General features: G+C 35.0%; 1 protein-coding gene across 11 annotated transcripts; it reads left to right on the forward strand.

The window, feature by feature from the left end:
* The first annotated feature begins 4,055 nt into the window (after window positions 1-4,055).
* Window positions 4,056-18,261, forward strand: LOC131651621 (uncharacterized). 11 transcript variants are annotated; one of them, XR_009298440.1, is made up of 9 exons: window positions 4,056-4,248; window positions 4,375-4,442; window positions 4,528-4,615; window positions 4,692-5,069; window positions 5,160-5,254; window positions 5,349-5,413; window positions 5,545-5,610; window positions 5,731-5,794; window positions 5,951-6,885. XR_009298440.1 is itself a non-coding variant. In XM_058921283.1 (6 exons), the coding sequence occupies exons 3-6, from the start codon at window positions 4,989-4,991 to the stop codon at window positions 16,755-16,757; spliced, it is 330 nt and encodes a 109-aa protein (XP_058777266.1). In that variant the 5' UTR covers window positions 4,056-4,248; window positions 4,375-4,442; window positions 4,528-4,988; the 3' UTR covers window positions 16,758-16,785. The 11 variants fall into 11 exon arrangements, 1 of the variants encoding a protein (XP_058777266.1); XR_009298439.1 differs by having other exon boundaries at window positions 4,930-5,069; window positions 5,951-6,884; XR_009298442.1 differs by lacking the exons at window positions 5,731-5,794; window positions 5,951-6,885 and adding exons at window positions 16,425-16,500; window positions 16,651-16,785 and having other exon boundaries at window positions 4,528-5,069; window positions 5,349-5,450.
* The last annotated feature ends 270 nt before the right edge of the window (window positions 18,262-18,531 follow it).

Here is an 18,531-nt window from a genome sequence, read left to right on the forward strand (position 1 = left end):
ATTTAATAAGTTGGAACCATTGAATGATGATCAAACGATTCACATTTTAAGCTCTATATATGAAATTTAAAAAGTAAACTTGAAATGCAAGTCGTCAGATTTTCATCCAATAGCTCCAATAGAGTGATTGCATATGTTTACATTTGATCTGCAGGTAGAGTGACAACAGAGAGTGTGGTTTACAGTTTTGGGACTCTGTTGCTTGATCTCTTGAGTGGTAAAAATATTCCACCAAGCCATATAAGTTTTTATTTTCATTATGTACTCTATAGAATAAATTCATGATAACAATTAATGCCTAAAATTTGACACAAACGGCAGATACAATAATAACATTGACACGCAGACATTAGCAATAATATAAAAAAATAGAATGCAACTCTATGTATTGAACACCAAACACGCATTGGATCCGAATTATTGGTATTATATACTAAATTGATTAACTAACTAACTAAGCTGCAACCCTGCTCATATAAGAATGCGAATGCAACAAACTTAATGAAACATTTGATATCACAACATTTAGTTTTGTTTGTTCATTTGAAGGCTTCTCATTGTTTAAAATATGAAGCTTGTGAGACACCAAATACGTCTCTTGTTGAAACTCTATTGTCTATCTAGAAAAAAAATCAAGGTATACTAATCATATGATAGATTATGTTTTGGTCTAATATATCTATTATCACTAAATTGGATTGAAGAAAGCAATATACTTTGTTGTAAAGCCATGTGAAAAGTGTTGGACAATCTTAGAATAATTATGATCTCTCATTTAATTTGGATTGTACATGAACAGGTTCCATCACATGTTCTGATGGGTCTCTAGCATGAAACAACAACATCAACAAAGCCATTGTCATTGACATATTTTGGTAAATCATGCTTGAGATTGGATCTTACTGCCATACATGCAATATTAGATTTTTCTGTCAAACTTGAATGCACAATGAAATATAGATATATGAACTTTGTTTTACACACTTTTCTCTTTAACTTTGTGCTACTAACACCTACATTTGAATGTTGAAACTGCAACTTTCCTTTCAGTTGTGGACTAGTCAAATGCAAGAGACCTTTATTATTATTAATACTATTATGATATATATTATATGAATGGGACAATGTACTTGCATGTGGGCTCCAATGTCTATAAAGTGGTGAATGGTTGTTTGTATCAGAAGTTAATTATGATTTTATAAAGAAAAATATTGGATAGAATCACTTTTAAAATTTTAGTGAGCGTAGAATTAAAACTATTTTATTTTTTAGTTAGTTTTTGGAAGTCTAATTGCAGCACTTGTGTTATTGTTTTTTCAATTTCAGGTTCTTGGATTAAATCTTTTGGTACAACCTCTTTGGCTTAACAAGTCATAGTAAGAATATTTGGCAGTTTAATAGCTCCAACGTAATCTGGTTAGTCTCCAGAACTACTCTCTATCCCCTTATAGCCACATTATCTTATATGAAAAATGATAGTCTATAAGACCTTCTTCATGTTAAAAGTTCTCACCATTTTTGAATGTTGCACACATACATGAAATATCTATATAGTAGCACTAACACTGACTACACTATTTTCTTTTTGAAATGTTGCTTTTTTATATCCCATTTATATTAGTCCGAATCAATTCATTGGAAAGAGCCCTGAAGAATATTATAAGATAGGAAATCAATAAATATGATTCCTTATCAAGTATTTGTATATCCATAGATTCATTCCTCTGAGGCATATATCTCCATGTGTGGATTATTTATCATGCCACACATTCCTTCACTCTGATTGTATGTTACATTGATGGACCATAGGATATTTAATGGCACCATGCTGACAATCTTAGTGAGTTAGTTTTTCATTCTTGTTCCTTTGGTCTCTATATTGATCTAATGAATGGAAAATTTTTGTAACCTTATTGATCTATTAGACTGTTGATTTTCATTTGGCTTTTAAGGTGTACAAACATTTGATAATTCTCATGATACTTTCTATGGTAGGGTTGATGCTTTTGGCACAACGGCTATGATAGGGTTGATGCTTTTGGCACAACTGGTGAGTTCATATTTGCATTTTCCTTTTATTTGAAGCCTTCCCTTTCCTTGAAAATTAAATATGTTTTATAATTTTATTCAACAGTTGTCCAGAATAACCAGATTAGTCACTTAGACAACAAGGAACTAATAATGCACAAAAATATACCGGAGGAGTTTATGGAGTTTCAAACAATGAGAAGATGAGCGGCACTACTTTGGATTCTTTTCCATTCTCTCCTCTGATATACCCAACAACTCAACATTAGTGCCTTCAAGTGGATAATCTCAAAATAGAAGAAAAGTTATATATGTTGAGGCAGTCTCTAACTTGTAAGATACTCATGAGTTATAAATACTTTGTTGTTAGTTGTTTCATTTAAACCAATGTAGTGTCGAACATGCTTAAATGTGAGTAGTTTCAATGGTAGAGATAGATAATCAACTGTGAGTAGTTCTAAACTATTTTTGGAACCAGAGTTGCAATGAAACAGAATGTGATTATGATGTATTTTAGTTTTACCAATGATGATTTACAATCTAGCGTAACTACTGTAGATTAGAATTAATTATAAAATAATTTGATCTGCAGTAATTATATTTTATTAGAAATAATTATAAAAAATAAGATAAAAAGAGTCATCAAATTTATTTTAAAATTTAGCTTGAGATTTGCTAGGATGTTTTTGGGGCTTTATTGCAGCTGTATAGCTAGGAAACATAAAATTAAGGCCGACATTTTGCTATCGTTTAGTTGTGGTTTAACTAGAAGTTTTAAAAAATTAGTTGGAATTTTGCTAGGAATTTATGGCCAAGGTAATTAGCCACTCAATCCATGCTACGCCATGTTTTGTGGTTAATCCACAACAAATCCCCAACTAACATTGTTTAATAGAGATTAGCTACGAAATAACTATTGTATTTGTCGTAGCTAATTGTAGATTTTCTTGTTGTGAATGAACTATCATATAACGTTAATTTTGATGTAATTCATTAACATAGTAAATTATTGTAGATTAATCTCAAACTTTATATGTATGACATATATGATAGTATGTTTCAATCCAACGGTTGATTTTAAAAAATATGTGATTTAATCCCTTCTCTTATTAAATAAGAAATATAAAAATGTACTTATATTATGTCACCAAAAAATGTAATATCGATAGGATACTCGAACAATAATTGACATAAATATAAAATTACAAATACATCAATAATAATAAATTATATTAATAAAACCACACCGATAGGGCATACTTATTATCAATAGAATTTTTATTTCTATTATATTATAATTAAAATTATTTGATTATCTTACTAAACAAAATTTGTACTATACTTATTATCAATGGAATTTTTATTTCTATTATATTATAATTAAAATTAATTGATTATCTTACTAAACAAAATTTGTACAACTGTACTTACGACAAGCAAGTTAGTATCATACAAATCGAGAATAATTATATAAAAGGTTATAAATAATTTAAAAAATAATAATTAAATTACGACTAACCTCAAAAAAAGTGTATTTTTTTTTATAGTTTTTTTTCTTTCTTTTAAGTCTCAATGAATATGAGATTCATTTTTGTATATATATTCGGTCTATGATGACTTTTAGAATATCACATACTATGATACAATATCATATTACAGAGAGCAACGTGACTTTCATTTTTTTTCTTTTGACAAAAACGTGACTTTTTATTTTAAACTTTGATGACTTTTAAAATATTTCAATGTTATCTCAAAAAAATCACTCATAAACAAGAAATAAATCTTTATATCATACTATAAGATTTTAACTATAAGTTACGATATTTCACTACAAGAAAATATCAAATTAACTACCATATATTTGCTACAGATTGTTTTAGCGGTTAATTTGAAGTTATAAAAGTGAGTTTTTACGGAATTGTTATTTATTTTACATATTACTGATACTAATTATATATGTTATTATATTATATTATTACATGTAGAAACTTAAAAATATACTTTTTTTTTTAAAATAACAAAAAAAAAAAAACATGTTCCCTTTCTCATTCTCTCTTTCTCCTGTTTCTCCTCTTTCTCTCTCTACACTCGTTTTCTGGTTTGAGAAACCATTGCAACAGAACTCCTCGATCTCTCATTTCAAATCAAGATCGTTTCGTTGACTGGCGAGTCTGATGCAAACTTTCAAGATCGGTGAAACTTTAGCTTCGTTTTCTTCAGGTTCGATTTTTCGCTCTGACTTTGTTTGAAGTTTAAACCCTAGATTAGGCCTCAAACCCTAGTTCAGCTTGATCTGATTCAACTTTTCGTTCTTTGACGTTTTTTCTACGCTTGTTTTCGTTTCAGATCTAGTTGATTCTCTACCTCATGCTTTCAATTCGAAGCTCAAATCACTCTATTCGATTCCTCTCCAGGTTAATTTTTTACTTTGTTGATTTTATTGCTTTAGATTTGTTAGGTTTTGAGATCTGAGTTTTTATTTGGTGTTTTTGTTTACAGGTCTGAGTTTATTGGTTTTCAATTTTATTGAGATGTCGAGGTTGAAGACTGCATCATATTGGAAATTGGTCTCGGCCTTCTAGTTCTTGTATGAATTCAGGATTCCGAGTCTGATGCCGATGCCGATTACTTTGTTTTATATATCTAATTTTTAAATTTAACAGATATTGAAAGGTGTTGAACATGAGGTTGTTTTCAAATGAAGATAATGGAAAAGCGTGGGATCATAGTGTCATGTAGAAAAATTATCAAGTTTTATAATCGCTTATTCTATAAGTTGTAAATTAATTGTTTATCCAAACAAGACTTATGAAATAAGTAATTATGTGATAATGTTTGGTTATGCTTAATTAAGTTGTTTATCTAAACATGGTCTAATTGCTAGATTACGGGTTTGTACAGTGAGTCACTTTACGTTGTATGGATTATTGAAGAGTAACAAGTCAGATTTCCATGTGGCAATGGCGCTTCAAAGAGCCAGAACCTTCTATGCCTCTTTATTGGACAGGTTTAGGAATGCTTATAACTCTGATTCAATCAAGGTATGCTATTCATTTTTTGTTAAACTTCAATTTAAATTTTTATTAATTGATCTGATAAAAGATTTTACTTTTGATACATTGTTGGTGTAGACAGTTTTATAATGCCAACAAATCACAACCAACCTATGTGTGATTTTAGAAGTAGTTTGTGAAATTGATACTTTGACTTCTCATTAAGTAACTAGGTATAAGTTATAACAATGCATTATTTTTCATTCAAGTTGTAAAAGATACATGTTATATCTACTGATTCTTTCAAAACTTCATGGTGTGTGACAGTCGCGTGCAATAAAGAGAGTTACGAAGAAATGATAAAGATAAATGAAAATGAGAGATATAATCAGGTGAGATATAGGAGTTTTAAAATGCTAATCACCTGAGGTCTGAACACTTTTCGGTTGTTTTTGTTTTATGCCTTTCAACCTGTTTAGTTGTATAAAATAAAATGAGATGATTATATGGTTTAATCCTACAGGTGGAGAATCTCTTACTTGAAGTTCTTTTAGAAAATCTCATTGCTTGCATATCCATACATGTTAATGTAAGTCAATATATACATATGTACCATGATTTATATTAAATATATTAATGGTATGTGAAAATAAAGCTATGAGGTGATTAGAAGATCAAATGTTACTTCATTACATTTTTTGTTCTGCAGGAGATTAGCATAGGAATTATCGGAAACCTTACCTGCCACGAAGTTCCAATGAAGCGTAAATAAGGTAATTTTCTCTATTTCAGATGTAGTGTTTAAACAAATGAAAGAAAATAACCAAGTTTTAGGCGGTGATATTCAATTTGGTGCTTTAAGTAGGTAAAATACTGCTGGTTGTATTTGCTTGTCTTAGTCTTGAGCTTTTGTTAACTTTTCTACCCAGGATATGTGACAACAGCTAAAGGAAATGAGCTTGTGGATTACTTTTTGAAGCGCGAGCTACTAATGGGAATGGGAATATATTGTGAAGGATATGTTTTGTTTTCTAGGGGACTAAAATTAGCGATACATTTAATAGAAAGTGATAAATTATTTGAAAGAGTATTTTTCAATAGTAAATATTTCCCATACTTCTTCTATACATAGTTATCTTTTCCTCTTTTAGATAGTATTTGACTTTATTTGTAAAAGTTTTTTGTTGTACTTTTGTGGTGGCTCCTCGTTGTCTAATGCACAGGGAGGGGGGAACTTTTGAGGAGCAACCGACTTATGATCTTGCTATGTATTTGTTACCCTAGGATTTCGACTTACTAAATAAATGGGCAACTAAGGCCCAAAATTGGCAATCGGGCCTCAATTTGGTGAGAAGGCCCTAAATTGGTAATTGGGCCTCAATTAAATAATTACATTGCCATTTGGGTCGAAGTGGTTCGACCAAATAACGCTTAGTAGTCGAAGCTGTTCGACTAGAAAGATGATCAGAGGCTTCAGCGTTCGACCAAACCAAAAGGATGCGAAGACTTAAGGATTTTTGGCTGCAGAAACTGAAGTGGAGGTCGAGAGGCAGTAGAAGTTAAGAGGCAGTTCCAGGCAGTTTTTCTGGCAGTTCTCACAGGACGCGTGGAAGTCTCACAATTGAAGATCTTGCATGTCGAAGACACGTGTTGACTGATAGCCAGTCGACCGTTAGTAGTAGTTATTTTATTTTTCTATTTAACCAAGTTTTATAGGAATAGTTAGGGGTCCGCATTTTCTACATAAACACAAGTAAACTCAAATCTCTGCGCAATGAGTAACGAGTGCGACTTCGGAATGTACGTATGCGTACCAGTTTAATTAAATGCAATCATTTTACACTACATTTTATCTTTCAGTGCACATTTACTGTCTTTCTTTTTTATTGCTTTGATTTACTTTAAAGCCTTTAATTTCAGTGCTTACTTTTACGTTAAAGTCACTATTTTACATTTAATATAAATCAGATACACATAACATAACAAAATAAAGCAATCAGTCCTGGAGTATTCTAGTTGACTCCGCAAAGTAACCTTTAAAAAGAAAACTAGCGCTTGTTTACCATTTTTCTGGGTAAACAAATTGGCACGCCCAGCGGGACACGTCGATTGTTCTTTATTTTTCTTTAGTTATGAATTATATTAAGAAGTGGTCGGAAATTAACTAACATGGCTGAAGTTAATACAAATAATTCTGATCTTTCTGGAAATCAAGGAGGTGTTCTGAACGCAGGAACACCACAAATTGCCGCAGATTCGTCCCCAGTTGGAACAACAAATACTGGTGGATCGACGGCAGCAATAATGGTATCATCACCAACGAATGTACGGTCACCGTTGAATCCATTACGACCGCCGTTTCATGGAATGATGCCTCCACCAGGTTTTAACCCTCTGTTTGGAATGCCCACGTCTATGATGCAAGGTTTGCACACAAATCCTTCATTATATTCTGACAGCATGATGGCTACAAGCACATCAAGTCTAGGGGGTCGACCTATAGGCATAGGATATAATCACCAGGTTTTGCCATCTTTAAGTACTACGTCAATGTTGTCAATTCGACAACAAATGGACGAAAGTAATCATGAAATGGTGAATGCCCTTACTCAACAAATGGGAACTGTTTTTACTCCCATGATAAATAACACGAATCAAAGTTATGAAATATTGGCGGGACAAATGGCCAGAATTGCAGATTTCTTTGGAGCGCCCCCACAACCAAACCTTTCGACTACTCAAGGGTCGAATGTGAGAGGGGTCGAACCTATAGGACAAGGAGATCAAATTGAGCAAGAGATCCCTAGAATAGTACAAAGGCATCAAGATGCTGACCAGGTTCTTAGGAACATCCAGCAAGATGTCAATATTGGACACAATAATATCTCTAATGTAGTTGAACAAATTTTAGTTCAGAATGGAATAAATGTAGGTTTGCATAGGGGGTGGAAAGTCCCAAAATTCACCAAATTTGCTGGTGAGACTGGCGAGTCGACGGTCGAACATATTGCTAGGTTCCAGACAGAGGCTGGAGAAATAGCAAACAATGAAAATCTAAAGATGAAGTATTTTCCAAGTTCTTTAACGAAAAATGCATTTACTTGGTTCACGACCTTATCTCCCCAATCTTTGTTCTCATGGAACCAGTTAGAACGATTGTTTCATGAACAATTTTATATGGGACAGTCGAAAATTAGCTTGAAAGAATTGGCTGAAGTTAGGCGAAAGGGTACAGAACCAGTCGATGACTATCTAAACCGTTTTAGGTTACTGAAAGCTAGATGTTTTACACAAATTCCTGAACATGAGTTAGTCGAAATGGCTGCAGGTGGGTTAGATTATTCCATAAGGAAGAAATTAGACACCCAACATTTGAGAGACATGGCACAACTGGCAGATAGAGTACGCCAGGTCGAAAGGCTAAAAGCTGAAAAAGCCAGAGCTAGTAAATATCATAAGAAAGAAAAAATAGCTTATGTTACTACAAGTGAGTTCGACTCTAATAGCGACAGTGAATACGAAGAGGGAGAGGTCAACGTGGCTGAATTAAAGCCAGGGCCACCATATATCTGTAAATTGCTTAAACCTTCAAAAGATAAAAATCTGGTTGAAAGTAAGAATGAAAAATTTCCTAGTAAAACGTATTCATTTGATATAACCAAATGTGATGAAATATTTGATTTGTTGGTTTCTGATGGGAAAATCATAGTACCCCCGGGACTTAAAAATCCTCCTCTTGAACAAAAGAAAAAAATAGGATTTTGTAAATTTCATAATTTCTTGGGTCATAAAACTTCTCAATGTGTCCTTTTCAGGGATTTAGTGCAAAAAGCTTTGAAAGAAGGAAGGTTACAGTTTGGAGAAAAGCCAAAGTCATCAATGCAAGTTGATACTGATCCTTTGCAAGTCGAAGAGGCTCACTATACTGAGCTTGCTGATGTGATGATGGTCGAGACTACTGATGGTTTCGTTAGAAAGCAAAATGGCGCTACTGATGGCAAAGTTTTGAACATGGTTTATCCTGAACCAAAAGAGAGTCTTTTGAAATTCCTCGAGAGATGCCACAATAACAACTCTCAAGTGGGATTATGCCCAAGGTGTGATGCTGTTTTTAATGTCGATGCTGCAAACAAAGTGAGGTTCGACCCTCGTCGAGGCAAGAATCGTCAATTCATGTATACAGGAGAAAACAGTGGTCGAAAGGCTGGAGAATACAGGAAGATGTTTGAAAAACCAAGGACTTTCCGTCCCAAGACGGATGTCCCTGAAGACAAATGGGTGAAACCCATTAACTTCAGAGGTAAACGTCCAGAATGGCAGATTCAAGGCGATGGAACCAATGCTGAAGGTTCTTGGACTGATAGTGGATCTAAAAGAAAAGATTACATATCTCCAAACTACAAAGGAAAGAACCCCATGACTCGAACGTAATGGAGGCGTTACCAAAGAAGCAACAAGAATGGACAAGAGGGTTCAAAAATGGTGCAGGCAGGATTTTCTCACTATCAGGCAAAACCCTTTCATAGGAAGTTGACTGAGGAGCAGGCTAAAATATCAAATGAAAGATTAGCTGCTGGGATGATCCTAGGAAAGAAATTGATCAAAGAATTGATCGACGACGATGCTCCAATCCCAAATACAGAAAAAGAGCCTGAGTATTCTCCATTGTCAGACGAAGAAGTCGATGATAACTTTGACATAGAGTCAGATGAATTGCTAATTGAGTGTGGGATTGTTTCTGTACTCCCGACTGAGTTCGACAGAATCTCTGAGGTATCTGAAAATGAAGATGATTTTCTTCCTGACGAGAATGTGGAAGAAACACCTGTTTGTTACTACGTGATGGGAAAAGGAGTGGTAGAAGAGCAAAAGGCTGTGTTTGAGAGGCCAGGTCGAGGAATGATGTATCATTTGAAGCCTTTATTCATAAGGGCGAAAGTGGATGGTGTTCCAATAAACAAAGTGTTTGTCGATGGTGGGGCTGCTGTAAACTTAATGCCCTATTCTTCACTTCAGAAAGTGGGAAAGTCGGATAAGGACTTAAGACCCCATAATATGGTACTGTCAAATTATGAGGGCAAGACAAGTGGAATACTTGGAGTAATTCAAGTAAAACTAGTTGTTGGTTCGTCTGTCAGGTCAACCGTCTTCATGGTGATTGCATCGCAGGCAAATTTTAAACTGCTGTTGGGTCGAGAATGGATCCATGGTATTGGGGCAGTTCCTTCCACCTTACATCAGCGTGTGGCCATTTGGAGGTCAGATGGTATAGTGGAGAATATTGAAGTTGACCAAAGTTATTACAAAACTGAAAGTGGTCGCAAACACTTCGACCAGCATTTGGCAAATGTAGCTCCTTGCTACAAAGCAGAAGATGTATATCCTTCTGATGAAAGTGTGTCTAAGTATCTGAACTTAGACCCAAATTATGGTTTCATTTGGAATAAAGAAGATCCTAATGAACCATTGAACCATGAAAGTCCTCCAGAGCAGAGGACGACAATCAAAGACGATGACCACTGAGTCAGAATACCTGGCTCGAATAACGGCCTATTTGGCCGAGAACAAAGAAAAAGCGGCTTTAGAAGCCGAACTAGAGAAAAATATGACGATTGAGGCCATGATAGTAAAAAGTGAAAACGATCAAGAAGTCGATCACCAAGTTGAACGACTCGACGGGATATACGATGACGAACCTTTAGGTTTCGAAATGGATCCATCAGGATCGGTAAAAAGGATGCAAGCTCAAGATCCTCTTGAGGAAATTGACTTAGGTGATGGAGTCATTAAAAGGCCTACTTATGTAAGTACAAGGCTTACAAGTGACCTAAAGACCAAGTTGACTCGACTTTTGAAAGAATACAAAGATTGTTTTGCATGGGATTACAATGAAATGCCTGGTTTAAGTCGACAGGTGGTGGAGCATCGACTACCATTAAACCCAGGGAAGAAACCTATCAAGCAGCTTCCTAGAAGATTTGCGCCAGAGGTTATGGAAAAAATCAAAATAGAAATTGAAAGATTGCTGAAAAGCAAGTTTATTCGAACTGTGAGGTATGTCGAATGGTTAGCTAATATAGTGCCTGTCATAAAGAAAAATGGTAGCCTTCGTGTATGCATCGATTTTAGAGATTTAAATAAGGCTACTCCTAAAGATGAATATCCCATGCCAGTTGCTGAAATGTTAGTCGACTCTGCAGCCGAGTTTGAATATCTCAGTTTATTGGATGGATATTCAGGCTATAACCAAATTTTTATAGCTGACGAAGATGTACCTAAGACGGCGTTTCGATGCCCAGGTGCTTTAGGAACTTATGAATGGGTGGTGATGCCTTTTGGTTTAAAAAATGCTGGAGCTACATACCAACGAGCCATGAATTCCACGTTTCATGATTTTATTGACAAGTTTATGCAGGTTTATATTGATGATAGTGTAGTAAAATCTGACTCTGAAAATGGTCATTTAGACCATCTTCGACAATCTTTTGAACGTATGAGGAAATATGGACTCAAAATGAACCCTTTAAAATGTGCTTTTGGTGTACATGCAGGGGATTTCCTAGGCTTTGTGGTTCACAAGAAAGGCATTGAGATAAACCAAAATAAGACGAAAGCAATCTTGGAGCTAAAGGCGCCAGAAACAAAGAAACAACTCCAGTCATTTTTGGGGAAGATTAATTTCTTGAGGAGATTCATCTCAAATCTAAGTGGCAAAACGAAGATATTTTCACCACTTGTGAAACTCAAGAACCAAGATCAATTCAAATGGAAACAAGAACATCAACAGGCATTCGACCAAATAAAAGCTTATTTAACTAAGCCTCCTATTTTGTTGCCCCCCAATAGGACAAAGAGTATGAAATTATACATAGCTGCATCAGGCTCGACAATTGGGAGTATGTTGGCCCAAGAAGATGATAATGGCGTCGAAAGAGCCATATATTATCTAAGTCGAACCCTAGTAGATGCTGAAACTAGGTATAATGATATTGAAAAATTGTGCTTATGCCTGTATTTCTCATGTAACAAACTTAAGCAATATATAAAGCCTGTTGATGTGTATGTGTCTTCTCATTTTGATATTATTAAACATATGTTGTCTAAACCAATTTTGCATAGTCGAATTGGTAAGTGGGCCTTAGCGCTAACTGAATTCTCCTTAACATATGTTCCTTTAAAAGCTATGAAAGGACAAGTTGTGGCTGATTTTATAGTCGACCATGGGTTAGTCGAATTGTCTGTAAATCAAGTCGAGCAAACTAACTGGAAATTGTTTTTTGATGGTTTTAGTCACAAAAATGGGTCAGGCATTGGAGTCCTAATTATTTCCCCTAAGGGACTTCCAACTAAGTTCCATTACAAAATGAAAGAAGTATGCTCTAATAATGAAGTCGAATATGAAGCCTTGATTACTGGTTTGAAAGCCCTAATAGATTTGGGGGCAACCCGGGTTGAGATTCGAGGTGATTCCGAATTAGTGACTCGACAAATCAAGAAAGAGTATAAGTGCATTAAAGAAAATCTAATAATGTATTATGCAATCGTGATACGCTTATTAGAAAGCTTCGAACATGTTGAGATCTTGCATGTACCAAGATCCAACAATTACATTGCCAATGAATTGGCACAAATTGCTTCTGGGTATAGAGTTTCTAAAGACAAGTTGGAAGATATGGTCGAGATCAAGAATAAAGAAACTCATGAAGTATTAAATAAATTGGGTCGATTGTCGACGTCAAAAGTCGAGGGGGTAGATGATGATGTTGAAATAAAAAATCTGTATGCCTTGGAAATTTTTGCCATCGACAATATGACTGATGCTGATTGGAGGAACCCATTGGTCCAATACCTAAATAATCCAGTCGGAGGAACTGATCGAAAGATTAAATATAGAGCTCTAAACTATGTGATATTAGGAAATGATTTATACAAGAAAACAGCTGAGGGTGTGTTGTTGAAATGCTTAAGTGAAGCTGAAGCATATTTGGCTGTGTCAGAGGTTCATAGTGGTGTTTGTGGAGCTCATCAATCAGGTCATAAGATGAAATGGTTGTTGTTTAGACAAGGTTTATATTGGCCGACAGTGCTAAAAGACTGTATTGAATATGCAAGAGGATGCCAGGAGTGCCAGAAATTTTCAGGTATTCAACATGTTCCAGCCAGTGAATTGCATGCGATCATTAAACCTTGGCCTTTTAGAGGATGGGCTTTGGATTTGATAGGAGAAATCAAACCTGCGTCTTCTAAGCAACAAAGATTCATTTTAGTAGGAATAGATTATTTTACTAAATGGATAGAAGCAATCCCACTAGTTAATGCTGATCAAGAAGCAGTGATTAGTTTCATACAAAAACACATTATCTACAGATATGGGATCCCAGAAACTATTACTACTGATCAAGGATCAATTTTTGTTGGTCAAAAAATGCAAGCTTTTGCAGCAGAAACAGGGTTTAAATTGCTAACATCTAATCCATATTATGCCCAGGCAAATGGTCAGGTCGAAGCAGCTAATAAAGTTATCATAAATTTAATAAAGAAGCATGTGGGAAAAAAGCCAAGAAATTGGCATCAAACGCTCGACCAAATCCTTTGGGCTTGTCGAACGTCACCAAAGGAAGCAATAAAAACTACTCCATTTCGTTTGACATTTGGACATGATGCTGTGTTGCCTGCAAAAATTCACCTACAGTCAACAAGAATTCAACGACAAAACAGTCTGTCGTCTGACGAATACTGGAATATGATGTTAGATGAGTTAGTCGAATTAGACGAAGAGAGGCTAATAGCGTTGGATAGATTAATAAGACAAAAGGAAAAAGTGGCGAAGGCCTACAACAAGAAAGTCAAGGAGAAGACATTCATGGTAGGTGACTATGTATGGAAGGTGATTCTACCTATGGATCAAAGGAATAAGTTACTGGGTAAATGGTCCCCAAGTTGGGAAGGACCGTTTAAGATTTTGCAAGTATTTTCAAACAATGCGTATGAAATCGAAGAACTAAATTCAGATGGTCGAATCTTGAGGGTAAATGGTAAGTATTTGAAAAATATAAACCTATACTTCAAGAAATTCACATAAGAGAATGAAAGGAATTATATTAAAATGGCTAGAAAACATGGCCAGTCATTACAAAAAGTTCCTTCATAGAAGGCGCAGTCATTACAAAAAAGAAAAAAAAAACTGGCAAACCCTAAAGCCACTAAAATATCCAATATTAGTGAACTCTTTGGTCGATGTCCTCCAAAGATAGTAGAGGCAGACTTTCGGCTTCGAACATCTCTATGCGCCCGGCCCTGCGCATTTTCCTCACTACACCTTGCTTGAGAAATAGGTAAGACAAGAATCTTCCATAAGGAAGACAAGTCACCATTCCTTGACGAGAGGACGTCGAAGAGACCGCTTCCACGAGTTGTTTAAAAATCAAAAGAGGAAAGTTGATTTTCTTCCCCTGAAGAGCACAAGAAATGAACTCCAAGTCTTCCACCATAATTTTATTTTTATTATGGTTGCGCGGACGGAAGTTGCCTACCAAAAGCTGGTGCCAAATTTTGATAACTCTGGCACAAAAGGGGTCATTGTCCATGAGATCCCTTGACATATTAGAAGTGTTCATGTCGAAGGTGTTGTCAACAAACGTTGCACCGGTATTGCTGCATTTCAACAAATCAGAGATTGTTGAGGGAGTGATGACGACATGAGCCCCTCGAATGGTGGAGGTTATAGTAGTCCCCCCTTCTGGATCTATGCGCAAAGATGCAAATCTCCAGAACTCAATCAGCATGCAGGGATAGATGTTTACATCTAGAATTTCAGGATAAAATGCACGCCCCTGGCTAGCATAGAGGGCACGAGCATTGATATGATTCGCATCAAACTCTTCTGCAGAAAGCTTAAATTCTTTCTTAATGCAGGATCTTATGTTGGCATTTGTTAAAGGTTGTGCCATAGTTTGAAAAGATTGAAAAGATGAAAGAGTTTAAGGTGTTGTGCGTAAGGAGATGTAAAAAAGAAGTGGAAGGAATGAGGCTATATATAGAGAATGTGTAGTTACTTCAGCAAGACAAACGTGGGAGAAGGAAGTTAGAAGATCAAAAATCGTATTAAATATCTTGGAAACTGACACAAGCAAGCTGTAAGCAGTTAATAGCCCATTACCTAGCGTTTAGGTAATAATTAGTGCCTGGGAAAATGAAACGTAATCATGGCGTAATGGGAATTAACAAAAGTCGAAACCCAAGAAAGAACTGAAACGACATCTTTCTCTTTCCTAAAGTCAGTCGAAAGAGGTCGCTTGGAGGGGCAATTTGTTACCCTAGGATTTCGACTTACTAAATAAATGGGCAACTAAGGCCCAAAATTGGCAATTGGGCCTCAATTTGGTGAGAAGGTCCTAAATTGGTAATTGGGCCTCAATTAAATAATTACATTGCCATTTGGGTCGAAGTGGTTCGACCAAATAACGCTTAGTAGTCGAAGTTGTTCGACTAGAAAGATGATCAGAGGCTTCAGCGTTCGACCAAACCAAAAGGATGCGAAGACTTAAGGATTTTTGGCTGCAGAAACTGAAGTGGAGGTCGAGAGGCAGTAGAAGTTAAGAGGCAGTTCCAGGCAGTTTTTCTGGCAGTTCTCACAGGACGCGTGGGTGGAAGTCTCACAATTGAAGATCTTGCATGTCGAAGACACGTGTTGACTGATAGCCAGTCGACCGTTAGTAGTAGTTATTTTATTTTTCCATTTAAGCAAGTTTTATAGGAATAGTTAGGGGTCCGCATTTTCTACATAAACACAAGTAAACTCAAATCTCTGTGCAATGAGTAACGAGTGCAACTTCGGAATGTACGTATGCGTACCAGTTTAATTAAATGCAATCATTTTACACTACATTTTATCTTTCAGTGCACATTTACTGTCTTTCTTTTTTATTGCTTTGATTTACTTTAAAGCCTTTAATTTCAATGCTTACTTTTACGTTAAAGTCACTATTTTACATTTAATACAAATCAGATACACATAACATAACAAAATAAAGCAATCAGTCCTGGAGTATTCTAGTTGACTCCGCAAAGTAACCTTTAAAAAGGAAACTAGCGCTTGTTTACCATTTTTCTGGGTAAACAGTAGTCTGATACTGCTGTTGTACTAGACCATGGCACTGATGTCTTCATTTGGCTGGTATGTCTCCTCTTATCTGTTCCAGCATTACATTTTCTTAGTTGACCATGTGGATAAATTACTTGCAGTCCTTGTCATTTCATGGTTTAGAGGTTTTTGTTGGGTAATAATCAAATCAGTAATACAGCATTTCCTGTCCTGCCAGCAAATGCTTAAATTGTTTTTAAATTTGCTTCGTGTTGTTTAACCTCTAATGGTAATGGACTTGACATGTCTTTGCATTATAGAATGTAGAAACCATAGTTGGTCTGGTCACAGTTACTCAAAGTCATAGTTACTCAAAGTCTTCATCAAGAAAAGCTCGTAAGCCTAAGCCTTAGATTCTTTATTTTCTCACATCATTAAATTATTTGGCAACTCTGTAAAACTGATAGATATGTTGTTGCCTAAAGTAATATAGGATGATTTTATGAATTCTATCATGTATATTAATCTGGTATACTTCATTGACAGATGATACCAAGGAATTTTGTGAAGAAATATGGAGAATATCTTCCAAAAGCTATATGTCTAAAGACTCCCAATGGTGCGGACTGGAAATTAAGTTTGGTAGAAAGTGATGGCAAGATATGGTTTCAAAAGGGTTGGAAAAAATTCGTAGACTATCATTCTCTATATCATGGCCATCTTGTTTTCAAATATGACAGCACTTCCCGTTTTGAAGTAAGAATCTTTGATAAGAGTGCCTTAAAGAAAAAGTATCCTTTCAAAAGAGCTGAAGTCAATAATGAAGAAGATTGTAGAGCAAGTCAAAAGAGAAAAGCTTACTCCTCCTTTGACATTGGAAGCACTAGTTGTGTTAGAAAACACAAAGGTATAAGTTATTATCTTTTGTATTCAAGTTTAGTTGTCAATTTTAGTAAATTTTTTACGGAAATTGGAAGATTGTATGATGTGCCATTTTTGCAGGAAAACAAGTTAATACAACACTTAAAAGAGCAAAAGAGTTCAAAACATGCAATCCATCATTTGTTGTTGTCATGGGTGCATCTTATGTTGGAAGTCATTTTCTTTTGGTAATTTTAAGACTATAAACCTGTTTTTAACTAAGTCTTTTTTTCCTCTTCAAGGATAAATAGAGAAAGGGAATGAAAATCATCACAACCATCACCACCAAAAAAGTTTTTAGTTCTTTTGAATTAATGTTGATTCTAGTGCATGTTTTAATAAACAGTATAACCAAGAAGCAGTTTAGTTTTTCAAACAAATATTTTGCATTTTTATAAATAGATGTGTCTTGCATGTGATTGTCATTTAAACTTCATTGCAGGAAATTCTCATTCCTAAGGTTCTAGTATACTCAAACTCATGGCTATTGAATTATCTGAGTTGAAAAAACCATTTCATTCCTAAGGCTTTTGTTAATTATTTTATGGATGGATCTTCTAGGGTGCTAAACTTGTAGCTGATGAAGGAAAAAGTGCCGCTGCTTTGGCTGCATGCAGGACATTGGCTGAAGAGCTGACCGAGTTCCGATTTCCAGCTCCTCGCATCCTCGCATTCAAGGTTAATTTTCTTCTTTATTATTCGTTCTCTATGCCATTTTTTGCTTGTATATAATAGGTGTTTATTGTATAAGAGCTTTTATGCATAAGTTGTTTCTAAAGTCAAGCTTTTATTGTATAATAGCTTTTATGAAGAGGAAATGAGAGTTCACTGAGTTAGATGAAAATAGTTTAGGAAAATATAAGCTGCATGGAGCATAGAGATATCATGAAATTTTTCCATAAGATCATCAAAACACATACATGAGTGCTTCCTGCATATTTGGCTCATATAAGTTCTTCCAAGAGTGTCTGAGTGTATTTTGTTATATTCTATTGTGTTTTGTAGGTACAATCTCATGTTGATATATATCATTTTGATGATGAAACTTGGGGAGGAAGTTTTGACATGCCAAAAGAAATGGCACACTCGCATTTAAGAATGGTGACAGATGGAAGATACATTTATTAGATGCAGATTTTAAGCCGCATTTCTACTTATTGTAATGATATTATAAGCGTACTAATAATTTTTACTCATATTTGACCTATGAATATGTATGAATGAAGTTTAAGAGAATTGTAGACTAATTTTGGAGAGTTGCATATTTATTGTTTGGGTCGTTCATAATGAATATTTTAACTAGCCTGATTAATTTTCTGAAAAATTGTAATCTAGCCTGATTAGTTTTAATCAGAAAAAATTATAAATATATTTAAAAATAGCTTGAGATTTGCTATGATTTTCTTGCAGTGATATTGTAGCTTTTTAGTTTGGAAATATAAGTTTAAGCTGGAGGTTTTGCTATAGTTTAGTATGGATTTAGCTTGGAAACTTTAAATATTAGTT

Source organism: Vicia villosa, linkage group LG2 (assembly GCF_029867415.1).
Source record: "Vicia villosa cultivar HV-30 ecotype Madison, WI linkage group LG2, Vvil1.0, whole genome shotgun sequence".
In the NCBI taxonomy this organism is placed as follows: domain Eukaryota; kingdom Viridiplantae; phylum Streptophyta; class Magnoliopsida; order Fabales; family Fabaceae; genus Vicia; species Vicia villosa.